The sequence below is a fragment of the Phalaenopsis equestris genome, unplaced genomic scaffold (genome assembly GCF_001263595.1).
Source record: "Phalaenopsis equestris unplaced genomic scaffold, ASM126359v1 Scaffold001169, whole genome shotgun sequence".
NCBI classification, from domain to species: Eukaryota; Viridiplantae; Streptophyta; class Magnoliopsida; order Asparagales; family Orchidaceae; genus Phalaenopsis; species Phalaenopsis equestris.
Window position 1 is genome coordinate 149,970 of NW_018165608.1, and position 18,527 is coordinate 168,496.

General features: G+C 31.6%; 1 protein-coding gene across 2 annotated transcripts in view; it reads right to left on the reverse strand.

The window, feature by feature from the left end:
• Positions 1 to 453: 453 nt before the first annotated feature.
• The window catches only part of LOC110033398 (protein ROOT INITIATION DEFECTIVE 3), a 19,986-nt gene continuing 1,912 nt past the window's right edge, over positions 454 to 18,527 (reverse strand). The window contains exons 6-9 of one of the 2 annotated variants that reach the window (XM_020737362.1): positions 13,402 to 13,601; positions 11,352 to 11,479; positions 1,189 to 1,421; positions 454 to 804 (exon numbers count right to left, since the gene is read on the reverse strand). In XM_020737362.1, the coding sequence (XP_020593021.1) occupies positions 643 to 804; positions 1,189 to 1,421; positions 11,352 to 11,479; positions 13,402 to 13,601 (723 nt within the window). In that variant the 3' untranslated portion in view covers positions 454 to 642. The remainder of the gene's footprint in view (positions 805 to 1,188; positions 1,422 to 11,351; positions 11,480 to 13,401; positions 13,602 to 18,527) is intronic. The other variant, XM_020737361.1, reaches the window with a different exon arrangement.

An 18,527-nucleotide genomic window follows, 5' to 3' on the forward strand; every position in this document is an offset into this window, starting at 1 on the left:
CAAGCACGCCCAGTCACCCGCACAAAGCAAGTCGAAGAAATCAGACGCGCGTGCGCAAGTCGAAGAAATCTTATCAGCATATAATAGAATTAAGATCTTACTCTTAACGCCCACCGGCCTGCACCCACACACACGCGCGACATGCAGAGCAAGCTGAAGAAATCAGATCAGTATATAATATTAAATATAAGCTAAAAATAAAACTTGCTTCCTTATAAACTTGTACTTTTGGTAAATGATCAAGTACAATCCCATATCGAATAATCAGTGTGAGCACAAGCTAACTTATAACTAAGAAAATTCCCAAAAAAATATTTGTGAAAATCTCGAGATCGAATCCTTCCTAATACCATATTTGAATTTTTGCATTCAACCTTTCCAAAAAAATAAATAAATTCAATAAATCATCAGGAAGCAAATATTTAAACCACAGGCTTCCTTTAAAGAGATTTATGAGTTTCTTCTTTTGCTATTTAAAATTATTTTCTCAAATCAAATTCTGTCAATAAAATTTCTAACATAAACGCCATCAAAACAAACTGCCATCTGTTTCCCTATTTTTCTACCACAACAGCAATAAAGAACTATTTCAAGAAGCCTAAAGCAAAATTTTTTGAAGGAAAAATAATTGCCTGAGTTGCATTAGCTGCTACCAGCGTTAACTCCACTAAGAAGCTCCTTAACAACGGTAGTCTGAAGGGCTTTATATAAATTTTTCCACTGCTGGGCCATTTGCACTGATCTCTGACATTGTCCTCTCAACCTTTCCAACTCCATTTGTGCAGCTCCAGAAGAAGCATTTTGCTGACAACCAAAAAAGAACCAAAAATTAAAACAAATACATGCAAAGTAAAATACATAATAGATGTTGCAGTATAGATATTAAGAGAATTTTATAAAATACAAATCAAAGAAGAACAGAAAAGCATGCCCAACAAATTCCCAAGATCAAATTCTGTATGATGAAACATTAATCCGATGTGCTGTAAAGTCATAATAGATATTGCTGTACAATAACAAAAAAAAGGAACTAATGTGAATTAAAACTGATTAAGATATAGTCAGTTTCAGAAAATTGCTATTGAAGATGGACCAAGACAAAAGTTTAAAAAAAAACAATTTGAGGAAAATCATATGAATACGATAATAACAACGATGTTTAGAAATAAAAAGAGTGGAGAATGAGACCTGAAGCTCTTTAAGTTGACTGCTCAAGACATGGGCAGCACAGTAACAGTTCTTATCTGAGTCATTAGAATTATGTTGAAATATTTTAACCACTTTGCTCTCAACTTCATCTTCTCTGGAGTCTATATATTTATCCAAAGGCTGTGCCATTAGCAATTTCTCTTGCTTTCTAGATAAGGACACTTGAGAAATTTTAGTTGGTTGCCTGATAATAAGAATGTTACTGATAGGGGCTGCAGTGCAAAAAACAACAGCAAATCATACATATGATTAATTGGCTTGTACTAAAAGTTCCATACAAGGACAAATGAAAGCAGTTAATAGCTAAAGAATGTGTTAGAAATTCATGAAAATGAAATACAACAAAAGTAACAAAAATAATACAATCTAAGAACACTGACGATGACGACGACGACGACGACGACAACAACAACAACAACAAAGCCTTAATCCCACGCGGGGCCGGCTACATGAATAACGGCACATGAATCCTTTTTCTCCATTGCGTCCTATTTAGTGTCATAATTTCATTTAGTTTTAATTAATTAAGATCATTTTTTATACAATAAGCCCAAGTCTTCCTAGGTCTACCTCTGCCTTTCTTAACATAAGTCGAATCTAAAACATCTACTATCCTAATCGGATCATCAGATGGTCGATGCTTAATGTGACCAAACCATCTAAGAACAATGACAACGAAATAAATATTCAAGCCATACATCTGCAAGTCATGATATTTTTCAAAGTTAACGTGCTTATCATACAAATATTTACCACAGGGATAAGTGTAATTACTACAAAAAATGAATATGTTGAGTCATTATCTTGGCAAGTATTGCTATGAAATATAATAAAATGAATGGCGATAATAATGATATAATATAGATGGGAGGCAAAAATAAATCACTTAATAACATAAGAGAAGCCACCAATTAGCTCAAGGCATGAATATTATGAAAATCAAATGAATATTCAAAACCTGAATATAAAACCACATTAATACAAAATATTCTAGAAAATAGACTGACTTTATAAACTCCAAACTTTGACATTTGAATATGAAAACAATGTTCAAAACATCTATGCTAGATACTTAAAAAAGATAAGCAATCAAACTAACTTTTGTATGTAGCAACTAGGTATCTTTCGGTAAGTTGTGCAATCAATAAGAAATCAAAAATAGCCTTTTAAGTAGCAGAGTTGATATTTAAAGCAACTCTAAATGCAGCTGAAATCCAAAAAATAAAAAAAGAAACAACTTACAGAGCTCCGTCATGTGCACCATTAAGTTGACAACAATATAAATTTAGGAAGCAAATGCTGGCTAAAGAAATACGCAATCAGTAACAAAGAAAAACCAAGTAACGAAGATTGGATGTAGCTGGAAAATAATGAAAGATGGGGCATTTTTATACAAAGGTGAGACAAATAAACCAAATAAAAAAGGTAAAAATGCCGACTGTTTGTGGTATAGGGATTCCTTAATCCAAAAGTCGGATGAGATAAACAAAAAACAATCAAAAGAAAAAAATTTGTAGTTTTCCAGCTTCAATCTTACGCAACTACTAATATATTATAATGCAAAACCAAAAAAACATATTTAAATCACTCCTAATGATTTTCTAAAAGTTCAAGAGTCAGTGTGCCCGAAAGATTTAAGACTAAGTATGTAACGGCCAAGTATGTAACGGCCAAGTATGTAAGGAATGTGACCAAATCTCTTTCATGCGTGCACAAATTTATTAAATATACAAACAAGATCAACTCTCATTCATGCACACAAACCAATTAAAAAAAGAATAATAGAGATGAAAAGAAACAAGAACAGAAGTTATCAAATTAAATATCCATGAATCACATAGGTAAGAGGTGAAGAATCCCCCAAAAATTGTAGTCGAGACTTGCAACATCGATACAAGGAGAAGCATCCCTCATAAGTTTTAATGAAGGATTGCAATACTTGAAAAATCAACATCCAACAGAGCAACTGAAGTTTGAGAGAAAAAAGAAATTGAATTCACTAATTCATCATAAATTGCATGTATGCTAGCCCAGCCTAAAACTCCAAGTTTGATTTATCAATCACAGATTTCCCACAAAACAGAAAGCATTCAATCAATGATTAAACACAGCAGTCGATTTAATAGAAAAAATAAAAAGACAACCGAACAAAACTACAGCATTAAGATATCAAGCCCGGCCAAAAAAGAAAAGATGCCATCTACGGTCTAACAAAGGGATAAACCGCCAGGAAATATGAATTAGGTTCGGTAAGATAAAGATGCATTTACATACATACCACCTAATTCATATGAATTTACATATCTAACATCTAAATTTTCCTTTTTTACATTTATAACACCCAATTATTTCATATAATATCAAAAATATCACCATTTTTACTTTAAAAAGTGAAATACACCTTTTCATGCATAGCTAAGGTGGCATGTATGTAAAAATTGTAAAAATTGAAATTTAGGTGTTAGAAAATTGAAATTTAGGTGTTAGACATGTAAATATATAAGAATTGAGTGGTATGTATGTAAATCTTCCTAAGATAAAACCAAAAGCGACAAGGAGTTGCAGGAGGCAAAGCCAACTATAATCAATATATCCAAGAGTACCCAAGTGTTGATCAAAGCTGCATTGCAAATTCAAAAACTTACAAAAAAGTAGCAGCAATTTCCAAATCCATAAAGTGGTGAAGCTGGACAAACATGATCGAGAGAAACTTAGAGCCACAACAACAAATACAACAAGCCTCATCCCACTAAGTAGGTTCGGCTGCATGGATCCTTCTTTTCCATTGTGTCCTGTTGAGTGTCATTTTCATTTAATTCTAATAAATTAAAATTATCTTTTATACAAGCCCAATTCTTGTTAGGTCTCCCTCTACCTTTCTTAAAATAAGTAAAATCTAAAACATCTCTCCTAAAAAGGTCATCAGATGATCAACGATTAATTGAGAGAAACTGAGAACTGAATAATAAAATATTCATTACAGTAAACAAGCCAAATAAGGCACTCAAAAACAACAAAGAATGTGTAGCCATTAATATCATAGGCACGATACATTCAAAACAAAGTAGAAAAAAGAAAAATATGACAAAAACAATGTCAAAAGTCAAATTGTTGATTTACATAAATCTGCCTAGCTTGAAAAAACTGTCTCCAACAAAGTGCGCCATCTCAAAGTATAAGATACTTTTGTTGCCCATCCCCAGTGGTGGCTTCAAAATGCAAAACAGGAGATATAAAACTATGATGCCTTGGACATTATTTCGCAGGGGATCTAAAGAAATAAAAATCCAAGGATTTAGCAATTTTATAAAAATAAGTCAAAATAAATACAATGAATACTGAGCTTGTTACAGAACCATACAAAATTTCTAATTTATAAGCATTTACCCAAATTCATTCTATGATTTTATATAATCTTGGCCTTTTTTCAATTAATTTCTCAAATGTCTCTATAAATGCATTTCAAACTTTAGGTGTACCACCACTTAATCATCTGGTTTGAATTCCACAAATCGTCTATTTACATGAACAAGACACTTATAATGTCATTGTCATATTGAACAATTAATTCGTTGTGAATGTCATTATGTGATGCAGACCATGCAAATCATGTGAATATCATTGTCATTATTAGAAAAATAGGAAAAATATTAATGCGGTTTGACTTCCTGCATAATATCTATGTGAGTTTGGAAATCAAGAAACTAGAAACAAAGAAACAAAAACTAAATTAATTTGAGTTCTTTTAAATAAGTGTGTTCAATCAATTCATTGATTACAGGAGTAGATTTAATGTCTTTTAGAAACTCAACTTCATTTTATAAATATATCCAAAATAAACTGAAAGTTTAAGTTCACATTTTGAAGTAAAATCTCAAATTTACAATCAAAAGTATTTTCAAGTTTTCATTAACCACCAAATCTGAGTTCAATTTCAAATAAAAATTTAAATGTAGACTAAAACTCTATTTCAAAATTGGATTCTCTCGCCCAAATGCACACTCAAATTCTAGAGGCAAAAGGAAACAACATTAATAATTTTTTCTTCTAATTCATTTGCAAAAGAATAGAATGACTAGGCAGGATTATGGCAGAGTTTAAAGGAGATGTAATGATTCCTTTTTTAAAAACTTCAATTACAAATGTGTTAACCATTATAGAATTATACATAATTCCAAATATGTCTAGATTCAAATATCTAAATATAGTTATAGTGTTTTTGTTGAACCACGGCTTAGTTCATTCATAATATTCATACATGTATAAAAGCTTTAATGAATTGGATGATGAAAAGAAAATAACCTCAAAAAATATTTTTTTAGTTACAAGACCCATAAACCTATCATAATATTTATGCATAACACATTCATCTTCTTTACAAGTCTTAAATTAATAAGACACCGACACCATAAGAGAGCTTCAGTGTCGAGAACCACGGAATCGGTTCACTAAAGAAACCCTAAAATGGCATATCATGTGTAAGACGACTATGAAAATATGCATGCAGAGAAGAACTTAAAAAATGATGTTACTCATCAAAGTTATCACAGGCATTTGAATTGACAAAACATGTAGGAATTGTTCACATCTCCCACATGTTCACCTAGGTGACTTCGCTCCACGAACGCGGTCGCATTGTCATGTGGCTAGGGAAACGTAATCATACGACTAAGGCACTAACTAGGACAATAAGACAACCTGAATATGCAGAGCACTAGCATATGCATGGTCGAATGCTATGGCTCGAGCGTGTGAATTTAGACATTTTTCCTTAAATCTATTTATTAAGTTTGCCAATCTAGGTTTAGTTTTAATTGCTACATTTTGCTAAAATAACATAGATGCCCCACAAGTTTTGATTAAGCATGGCTAGTCTTTCAAATCAAGTAGATTCTAATATTCAAAAATGCATTTAAATTTCTTGATTTATTTAAGAAAAATCCTTGAGATTCTCTGATGGAATGTAGGAATATGATTTCGAACCTCATAATAGCAATAAAATGCTCGTTGAAAGCCATAACTTATCCAATTCTATTAAACTAAATCATGAATTCATTTTTATTTATTTAATTAATGTTCACTTATAATTGACAATAATAATGCAACCATAATCTGCACTTGCAATTTAATACAAAGTGCCTTGGGTCTAGGGGTTCATTGATGTAAACCTAGAATAAAATGAGCAAAGAAAACATGCATAAGATCAAAATTCAAAACTTCCCAACTACTAAAAGGTAAAAATTAGCAAAACCAAAAGAAAAACATTTAATTCAGTTAAAACAATGATTTAAAATTTGCAAAATTTTAATTTTTTGCAAGAAATTTGAGAATAAATATAAATTTCCACAACAATAGAGATTAGTAGCACCAAAAAGAGAAATTGCTAAGTAAATGCACAAAAATAATAAAAATACCGTCTAAATGAAATGGAATAAATACAAGCAATTAAAAATCCAAGCCTCACGCTCGTACATGGAGAAGAATCCACATGAAGTTACCAGTAAGACTTGCAATCACTCAAAAAATCCACATCTAACAACACATAAAAATGTTAATAATTCACTATAAAATACATGTCGTAGTGGTCCTATTTATTAAACAAAGGGGCTCAAATTAGTGATTCGTCTCAACTCTTAAAGATACGACCTACAACTAAAAGTTCCAATTTAGCAATCTCAGATTTCCCACAGAATATGAAGCATCCAATCCATGATCTAATAATCTATTCTAAAGAAAAAGGAAACAGAAGGTCAAACAAAATTACACCAGAAAAATAGTAAACCCAGCCAAAGAAGAATACCCTCCAGTTGTATTCCAGCATAGGGTGACATGAATCAACCACAATAAGATAAAATTTAGAGGCAAAACACATTTTACACAAAGTAAAGCAAACAAGAATCATGATTCAATCTCTACCAGAATAACCATCGATCAAAACTAGAGTGAAAAGGCAAAGACATTAATAAAATTGAGCAAGAATTTCCAAATCACTTAGCTGGAAAAAGCATGAGTTGGACACAACTGTCCAAAAGAATTTGAGAGCTAAATACAAAAAATTTAAGACTTAAACCTGTATAAATACTTAAAACATTAGAAAATATATCTCGTACTTATAGGCACCAAAATCAAATGATGTTACATTCAAAACATAATAGAAAATAAAAAATAAAACTAGTAGAACATGATCAAAACCCTGATAGTTGATTTGCACCAATAAGACTAACCAATTCAACAGGGAAGTGGTCATTTTTTTTTTTTAATAATTTGGTAAAATCTTGTCCAAGAACATAGGGAAAAACTATAATTGAGATCGGGTTATAGAATGAAAAAAATAAGGAGTCTCAAATCACCTATGCTTTTCCAATGAAACTTTTGTAGGCAAAATCAATTCCAAATATTGTTAACTGAAACTTTAAAAGCTCAAATATGTTTAATATTTAAAGAAGCTAATAGAATCGTACAAATATATTAGGTTAAATGCATTAAACAATTCCTGTTGATTTTCCACTTTTAGTTTTCTTTAAAGCCCCTTCAACTTCCTTTTTCCTAATGTGAAAATAAAATATTTTGTTATTAATAACAATGCCAAGATAACTAAGTTTGATCTTATTTTTAGAAACTTCATTGAAAAATTTATTAAAATAGCTCATACACCTATGTTGAATATCTATTTTCATATTTAATACACTTACTTGAATTAAATCATTATTTTTTTCTCTTCATTTGGCTAGTTTATAGATATATTTTTCACCATCTTTAGTATCTAATGTAACATAAGGATTCGTAGAAGCATAAATTTTAGAGTCAGAAATTATTCTCTTAGACTCCCTACGGGCCACCTTATATTTTTTTCCAGTTCTTTAAGCTTCTACAATTAAACCAATTTTTATAACACAACTTCATATATTTTATCTTTCCTGGTATATTATTATTCCACCACCACCTGTTTTTATTTATAACAATTTTTTCTCTTTTGATTCTCCAAGTATATCTTTTACCATTTGTTAAAATTCGCTTCTTTATGAACATCTCAAATCTTGAAATCTTGAATTTTACTCATAAAAAAAAATTTATTTGTCTATTTTAAGTGACCTCATCTAATTCTATGACAATTTTTCCTAATATTATTTATCTTAAAACTCTTCATCTTAACTTCCAGAAGTAATAAACAATGTTGAGTATCTAAACTTTCACTTGGAATGGAGACTTATAATTTACATCGTCGCTGATCTCTTTTTCTCATAAGAAATAAACAATGTTTTTTATTAGATCCATTTTTATAAGTAATAATATGCTCATCCATTTTTTTAAATAAAATATTTCCAATAACAAAATCATATGCTAAAAATAATCTAATATGGTTCTACCTTCTTAATTAATCACTCCAAAATCATAATCACCATGAATATTTATAAAATCTTCTACCACTTTACCAACATGTCTATTTAAATCTCCTTCAATAAAATTTTTTTCTTTAAAAAATATCATTTGTATTAATTCTTCAAGGTCATTCCAGAATTTTTCTTTAGAACCTATATCTAAACCTACTTGAAGAGCACAAGCACTTATAACATTAAAAATCTCAGTATCAACAATAATCTTAAGAGCTATAATTCTATCTATAATTCTATTAATTTTAGAAACATTATCTTTCAAACTCTTGTCTATAATTATACCTACACTATTTCTAGTGTGACTCCTATCTGAATACCAAAGTTTAAAACCTAAACTATCAATTTAGTTTCTTATTCTTCGATAGTTTTTTTGAATATATAAGATATTTATCTTCCTATGAATCATAATATCAACTAATTCCATTAATTTACCAGTGAGAGTACATATATTCTAAGATTTTATCCTAATATTAGTTTCATGGACAAACTTCTTTACTCGCATTCATCCATAATGTGAGAACCATTGCTTATTTGATATTATACCTGGGCACCAGTGTAACAGTTCTTGCATATTTTTCACTAGATAAAAAAAACAAAAAAGAGGCGGTGCACTGATGCCATAACTTGGATTTTGTGTTGCAAACAAACTGAGCGTTCAACGAGCTACTCATTGCACGAAACGAGAAGAGATCATTAATATTCATTTGTTTATCTAATCGAGCATGCTTAAACACTTTTATAAATTCTCCATAATTAAATAAACAAGTCTATGATTGTTTCATTTATATTCACGAACACTATCATTAAATACTCAAACAAACTCGTTAAGAGGCTTGGTGAACATATCCAATTAATGTTCATGAAACCGCTCGATTAAAGTTGGAATTAAGACTGAATTTAATATTACAATTAAAATTAATTTTTATATGTTTATAAAAGAATTAATCATATTTAAACTAAAAAATACAACAAAATAAATATCACTTTAAGAGCGAATTTCCTCTTCTAAATTTTTTAAATGGTTTTCTAATAAATACCCTAAATTACTATTAAATCTTAGCAGTCCATCAAAGGCTAACAGTGATCAATGTCTTTAGATAGAAAGACGGAAAAAACCCTGTGAAATTTTGAACGCCTAAACGCTGAAAGTGAAACCCTTTTCCACTCTCCCACTCCCTTCATTCACTCATTCTTCTCTCCAGTCTCTAGTGTGCCCTACTTACGGAGAACAAAGAAAAAAGCATGAAAGGCCAGAAAAAAGCACGAAGATGAATGGGTCTCAATGAAGCAACCATTCTCGGCCACAAAGATGCTTGCTTTACTGTCGAATGATTTCACAGGTGCATTCACTATTAGAGTAGAGGCGTTAACTTCCCTGCCCAATAACCCTCACGGAAGTCGTGACTGAAGCTAGCTGGGAAGGCAAAGACGGGATCCCTGTCTCCGAAGAAGATGCCTCCGAAACTTCGCTCTTTCGCTCCAGTCCTATGTGAAACCATCGAGGAAAAGAAGTGAAGGCAACATGTCTTTCCTCCCACCCGCTTTGCGTGCTTTCATTGTCTTAAATCCTGTAAATTGAAGGCAACATGTCTTTCCTCCCACCTGCTTTGCGCGCTTGCATTGTTTTAAATCCTGTAAATCCATCTACCAGCTAAATTTACCAAAGTTATATAGGATTTAAAGTCTTCTATTTTGCTATTTGGCAGGACTTGGATTAAATCCTGCTACCAAACAGCCTATATTTCTTTCTCTAAGAATTTGGCCTTCTTTACAATGAGCTAACCCCATTTAAAAACTTGTTTCCCTTCACCTATTTTTTCTTTTTTCATGACATAATTCAAAATCAATTTTTATGATATTTTCGTCTGGATAAGCTGCCAATTGGTATGTTTGAAGCATCATTAGAAAGTATGGCTCCTCTCTATGGCATCAGATCAAAGGCGCTTGCGAACATTATAACTTAAAACCGCGTGCACTAGCTCGATAGTAGGCTCAATTAAGGCCCATTTTCTTTGTCAAATGAGCGGTTGTACAAGGTCGATAAACCTAAATGAATGAAGTTCAAATCGAGCACGAACTTAAACTCAAACATCATTTCCATGTCCGAGCTTGAGCTCAAGCTCGGACATTGTTCTTACAACTCAATTCGAGCTCGAACTTAGTTTAGAAAAACAAGCTCGAGCTCGACCAAGCTCATGCTCAACTAGGCTTGATTCATTTGCAGCTCTACTTCAGTTGGTAATTAAGCTAAAAACTCAACTTTTTCGATAATTGCTCATTTGAGATTAATTTGAATAAACTCAATATATGGAAATATGTGTGTAAATGTGTAAATATTCCGATATATGAATTTAAAAAATATTATTTTAAACTATGAAATTTGATAGGAATCGACTCAAATAGCTTCACTAGCAACACCGAAACAACAAAAACATAACTATTGATGCTATGAATAAAATCAGATAGAAAACACAAGCAAGTACAATTACGTGATAGTAAAAGATATTAAAAAGAATTAAAATACAAAACAACTTAGAAATAAAAGATTGGAGAAGATTGCATGGTTGTCAATGAAGCATAGAAAAAAAATTTTGTTCTTTAATGCACAAAAATAATAGCTATTAGCGTTGAATTTTACTACTATACATTAAGTCAAGTTGAGGTCCCCTATAAAACTGATCTATAGAAAAAATATCACAAGTTTAGTTAAATAGATAAAAAGTTCATTTTTTTCCTTGTTGTAAGTACCTTTGGCGTGTTTCAAAAATCGAGTCATTTGTCCATTTCTAGTATTCCAAACTCGGATTATACCATCCTCTGATCCAGACACAAGGGTGACACCATCCATGCTAAATGCTAAACAAGTAATGGCCTTACTGTATAAGAGAATATGAGTAAATAAATAAACAAACAAAAAGGTAAAATGTGTATTGTGTAGAAATGCATAAATACAAATAGAAAGAATACATTCATTTGAAAATAAAAGTGCATAAGTTGAATGCAATTTTATGTAAAATTAGCATGATCAAAATTGACACAAAGAAACTTAAGATTATATTAAGCATTCAACCATTCACACAACTATTATCACTATAATAAAGGATTTACATGCATTAGTAATATCCCAAGCTACAATAACATAAACTAAGGGAGTTTGTGCAAGAGAACAAAAAACCTTGACATTGAAATGAGAACCAACTCAACGAATTGAAGGTGAATAAGGCAATATAAAATGGATAAAAATGAGAAAAGGACACCAAAGAATTGAGAAGAAATTTATCATAGAAAATATATAATTCATTTATTTTACTGGATGAAATTTCAATAAAATGGTTCATAAAAATCAAAAGATAACACTCGAGGAACTATAAAAAATAAATAACGACAAAAGTACAAAATCCTAGCGGAGTTGTATGCACATCAAAATCCTCCAAACACCGCAAAATTCCTATTTAACATTGTTTACATAAATTTTAATGGCATATTAATCAATATCATTTCTCAAATAACAGACATTTAAATGTGTAATACAGGTGTATACAAGCGATGGGCTTCGCTAGAAATTTACATATGTTGGAGCTGCATTGAAGAAATTTTCATGCTAACTTGCATTCTTGACCAGACGTTTGTGCATTGTCATTTCGTTTAAAACCTTCGTTAATGGACTTGCATCCTCGACCAAACTTTTTTAATTTAAAATTTCCGAACTCCAAAAATTTGATGAATTTTTTGCAATGTAATTTTGTTTATAACCTTAATATTAGAACATTTAATTCATGCTAACTTGGATTCTTATGTAGCCATTGCCTAAGATATCACATGTAATATTTTTTTTTATTTAGAATTTTTACTTGTTGTAAATGCTTATGATTGTCTTTACAATTTTATTATACTTTATTCCTCCACATGAAAACATTTAAGATGGAGTTAAATGTTATATTGTTTTAAACTTAACTAGAATGATCTTAATTAACATTTAACTTTATTCCAAACCTATGCAGGTTTAAAAAACTGAAGAATAAAATCTGAGCACATTCAACGGCTTCAAATGAAATTTTATTGATCATTTTTTTAGCTAATTACATTAAATAACATCGATACGATGAATAGCAAAGATGGCCGAGAACTAAAGAGCATGCAATTTAGCCTATTTAAAAGATAAATTATTTTTTTATCCATACATAATGCTTTCCGTTCCTATCCAAAGCAATACTCTTTAATATTTTATCTAATTGACGTTGTTGATTGCTATTAGTTAGAATTATGCTTATTCATATTTTATTTGAGACCACTGAGTGTGCTTGGATTTAGTTCATCATTATCTAAGGCTTTCATGCATAAGCATTAAATAAAATCAAGTGAGACAATTGCATGTATCAAAAAATTATGATTACTAAGCTTAATTAAATGAAAAAAAGATTGCTTTAAAATGGCAATTAGGACATTAAATAACTAAACCTGCCTTTCTAGCATCTGTCAACTAGCATGTATATACAATAATTCCGTGAAAATAAGTGTTGTATTTCAAAACTAATGACAAAGAATTTTGTGACTGTGTGTATGCATTTGCAAGTGCATGTACATGTGTATAGAAAAGAATATTAAAACTATATATTCTGTCAAAATTAATCATATATTCCAACGCATATCATAAGAATCACAAATCTTCATGTCATGTCTAACAAATAAATGCATTTTTAACTAGTCATTAAACAATCTAGATTCTATCAAAGGCACTGGAAACATTGTTAGCTATAAAAAGTGCATGGATGGGCAAGAAGAGGAAAACAAAAATCACCCGTTATCAGATAGTGAATCTATAATAAATTTTCCATAATTTCCAGTATGATTCCACTCAGCATTAAGTGTGGCAATATATATTTTGCCATCTCTACAACCAGCATAAAATATATGCTCCCCCGGATCCATTGCAACTGCATCAATTATGGAAGGAAATGTAATGCTTCTAAGCAACCTTCCCAATGATAAACTCCAAACCTGAAACAAATAAGAATTTACATAATTAAAAGGAATAAAAAACAATTGTTTTCTAACACGATCAAGTGCTTAAAATAAAATGAAGAGCAAAATATAATTGATAAGCTAATCACAAAAAAAATCATAGTTTACAATTTTACACATGCAGATATGAATGAGAATACTGTGTGTTGAACGGTGCACGTGTCTTTTAATTATATTCATTTCTTTTAGAAAGGAGGTAGATATGAAAAAAAAAATAACAGATAGTGCCGAAGAAAACATAGCCTAATATTTGTTATGAACCTAACACTTGTGAGCAAGGCAGGATGCATCTCGTATGACCCGCATCTCTGTTCTAAATTACTAATGCATGTAGACAATCAAACAAATGATCAAGATCGGCCCAGTCCACAGGACAAAATATGGGATTTATGAAAAATGGCTTCTTCTTCTCTTCTTGAGATCTTTAAGTTTCAAGTTGAAGAAAATTGAATAAAAATGGCCTATAGACCTTATATTAAAAGATAGAAACAAAAGTAGTTCTGGCATTGGAAAAAAAAAGTATTAGACAAACATGCGGTGATGTTTTGGTTGATGTTATAGTCAAAGTCTACACTTTCGGCATTTTTTCTTTCCAATCTTGGATCAATTTCTTTGAAACAATTTAAAATAGTACAAACCAACTAAACTTGAATTAGCCTTGACCGCTTTGGGATGAGGGAGACTCAACAAAGGCAGAGCACATGTTTATAGTTCGGTGGATTTGGGCATTGGGGCTCCAACAAGTGCCCTTATGGTCAAAGAGGTAACAAGCTTATTGTAATGATTCTAAGATTATCAATTAACTAATTAATCTTAATTAAGTTAATAATCTGCATCATTACGATTATTACAGAGGGCAAGACTATGATTGGCAAAGATGATCCAATAGCCATGCAGATGTGGTGAAATAGGTAGATGGCTAGGTTGGGGTAGAAACATGAAGCATAGGCAATCGAGGCTAGAACCATTGTTATTAACTAAGTTCATTGAGAACATTAACATCCTCCACATTAGGAGGGCAAGGGGCAGGGAGATACTGTTAGTACATGTCTATATACTTTATAGGAGGAGAAGATAAAACACTAGGCCCTATAGGGCTACTATTGATTTAGATCATGGGTCATTTTGGGCATGGCACATCAAAATCCATTTAAGACTATTTAGAGAAACAAACTTACTTTAGATTTATATGAGTGTGGCTATTAAGAACTAAATAGTTCGGATTGTAATGCCAATGAAGACAAAGGGGGCGCTTGTCTAAGCATTTGAGCAAGGTAGCATGAAATCATAATGTCGTGCAAAACTAAGGAAGCGGCTTTTACTAGTGTATGTCTAAGTTTAGGCCTTCCTTTATGGTGCAAAATAATGAGAAGTGTACTTTTACTTCAAATGCAGAAGATGAATTAATTTTTCAATATGACAATTTAGTATAAGGTGATCTAAAAAAAGTATAAATATTGTAGCAAATTTTTTATAAGACAGAGAGCCAAAGATCTAGTGATGTAAAAGAGAAGATGAATGATGACAAGCGATAGTGGCAAAGATTACAATGCCCTGAGGCAATACATGTTATAAGATTAAATAATTTTTTGTACTTGTTTAACGTAATCTGGTTACCAAGAATTTAATGCTTGAAATACAATGGAACTTGAAAAATTCAAGAAACCTATAGTTTTATTAATGTGAAGATTATCACTATGTGCTTTTACAAAAAAAACTAAGCCATACCTAAGTGATAGAGATATAAATTTTAGTAACTCACTCTGCTTGAGTAAACACCTAAAATGATGTTAGCACCCTAGATGTTGATAACCATAATTCGTTTAAGAGCATCTAACAATTTAAAACTGCTTCATTACCTCACATGCTTCAATTTCATTGAAACAAATTAGAAGTATTTGATATAATCTAAGAACAACCACCTTATCATTATATATATATTGGCTGCAAAAATAACCATTCAAAAGAAAATATGGACCAAAATATGTGTTTCAACATCTGTTAGCAATATCCATGTTGTTAACAAGTACCATCAAAACGCTTCTAGAAACCCTAATAGATAATTCCTTCAGGAGTTGGTTGAGTAAACATCTATGCTAAAAGAAACACTTTCATGATGGGATCTCTTCTTCAAGCCCTAAAAAAATTTTAAAAAGGAAAGTGAAAGAGCTTCCCCCAAAATCAAGACGTGTGAAACATTCATATATCCATACTAACAGTATAACGTATAAGAAATGCTTCCATAAAGGGCATACCAACATAAAAATTTAACACAAACCAATAGCAGGAGACTCAACCTTTACCTACCATTGCTCATCCATTATCTTTACGATATGAGCAACCCAACCTGAAAGTATAGGTTGTTTTCATACTATTAAAATAGAGAATTTTGAATGTGATAATTTTCATATATTTTTCCTAAAAATTATAGGATCTTAAATGCATCAAACAACCCAATTAGTGAGCCCCTTTATCCTCGTATTTTCATGCTAAACTTCTTTTTTCTTTCTTCTACATAAAATGGCGTCTACAACTTATTTTATTGCGAGCAATGTTTAAAAATGCATGATTGGGTATTGAAGTATTTTTCTCTCGTGAGGCGAGATGTAAGCCTCGAGTTGGTCTAAGGCATAAGCCTCGCAATTTGAAAATTGCATCAATCAAAATGAAGGGGTAAGAAAATATAAACACTAGCACAATAACTTATAAATATATGAATGGAAGACTATTAATATATAAAAAAGTGACATTGTGTTTATATGAAATAGTAACAGCTTGTATAAAGAAAAAATATAATGAAAATAAAACGAATTTAGCAAAAAATTTCAAAGACATACGATGAGTTTAGCCTAATAGATTTCTCTTACTCCTATTGCCCAATATTATAACATTCATGGATCTAAATAAGAAGAAAAAAACAATAAAAGATCATCAGCACTCTCACCATTCAAGGGATCTGCATTTGAGTTATCATCATAATATTAGTTTCCTCCCCTAACTCTTTCATAGTTGAGTTTTAAGTTTTTCCATTTTATTCTTCTTTAACCTCATTTTGTTTCCCTATATAGTAATAAAGAATAATCAATAAAAAATTAAAAAAATTAATGTCTACGACAATGTCAATGACGTGAGCGCATCAAGAACGGAGCTAGCATACCATGTAATGTCGCAGGGGCGATGTAAGGGGAGCTGCGGCTTCTAACGCGGTGTCCTTCGCCTAGACCAAACCAGTCCAGATCGAGGAGGGTCCAATCCTACTTATCTAGGGCTTTTATATGTGCTTTTTGCTTTTAGGTTTTAGTTTTATTGCTCAAATTTTTGTTATGGCAGCCAACGGCATCCAGGATTTCCTTTTCAGGACTGTATCTGACGATGAGTGGTGCTCTGGTTGTATCTTATCTGAGATGGTGATTATCCCTAACCTCCCCATCCATCTGCAACCCTCCGGCTATTGCCTTTGTCGTTGTATTTGCTTCATCCACAGGAAAACAGCCATGGTACTATTCTCCTGCAACGTCGACCATCTCTCCTTGCTTCCCAATTCACTCTCCCTTGCCGCCGACACTTCTACTTATTGCCGCCCTCCCTATTGCTGCCAACATTGTCCTAGCCATCCCAGCACCCTCCTTTACGTCCCCTCAGTCTCCTAACTTGTTGTTGTACCCTCCCGTACTCCACTGCTTGTTGTCCAATCGGCCCAATCGACTATCGGCTTGTTGTCGCACAATTCACCGCCTCCAACCTGTTGCCCAGCCAGCAAACCACCTTCCAATCATTTTCATTAAGCCTCTCTATCAATTCTCATTATCCTTTTCTACTACCTCGACATGCAGATCCTCACCCTAGGAGATCTTTCGTGTTTGTCTCATTTTTTTATTGTCAGTGTCTTTGTTTGTAATTCTCTTTAAATTTCAACAATATTATTTTCATTTTTACTCTAGTTTGGGTTAACTCCGGTATTATTTGGTATCAGGGGTCTAGCCTAAGCCTAGTCCTATCCTAGAGTTTCCTAGCATCTGTTATACCTCAAACCAACATCACCAATTTTTTTTTTCTTTCCTACCACCAAATGTCCTTGTCACTCCCACAAATTCCAAAACTCTAACCATGTCATCAAGGATATACAAGCTTAAACCTACCCAGGAAGAGATACAGTGAGAGCTCTGTAGTCTTCTGTAGAGGCTTGCAGAGATAGATGACCCTCAATAAAATAATAATTAATTCATAAAGAAGCACGCAAAAGGAGTGAGTGATGCTCAAAAGAGGCCAAGTTAGCATAAAGAATTTAGATTAAAAATTAAGAGGGGTAGTTTGAGTCAATTCATAGCAATTTCATCAAATAATGTTGATTTGTTTAAAGATTTTAGAACCAAGATAGTTTAAAAATAAAACCTGCCATATATAACAAAACAAGCCAAACTTGTAACAAATTACAAATAAAAATATTTATAAAAATGTTTTCTTTATTTGTCATGATTCATCGACTTGCATAAAACGATCACCGATTAAAAGAAAGTTAGCTAGAATTTTTAATTTAAAAAATTATTAATTAAGCATCTCCAAATCCTAAGCAATAAGAAACTTATGTGATAAAATAATAGTAAGTCCCTTATAATGCAAGCCCAGAATAAATGAAATCATAACCTATGGACTAAAAACTATATACGTGGGTTGAAAGCTTCATCGCCCAGTTCAAGAACTTCTGTATACAGCTAGGTGCTTGAATTTATGATTAAATCTACCAAAAATGCCAAAAATTATTATTTTAACTTTCTTATAACATATATAACAGAATCTACACACACACACACACACATATAGATGTGTATATTTATGTATACACACACACATGTGTATATATGTGTGTAGATATATATATATATATATATATATATATATATA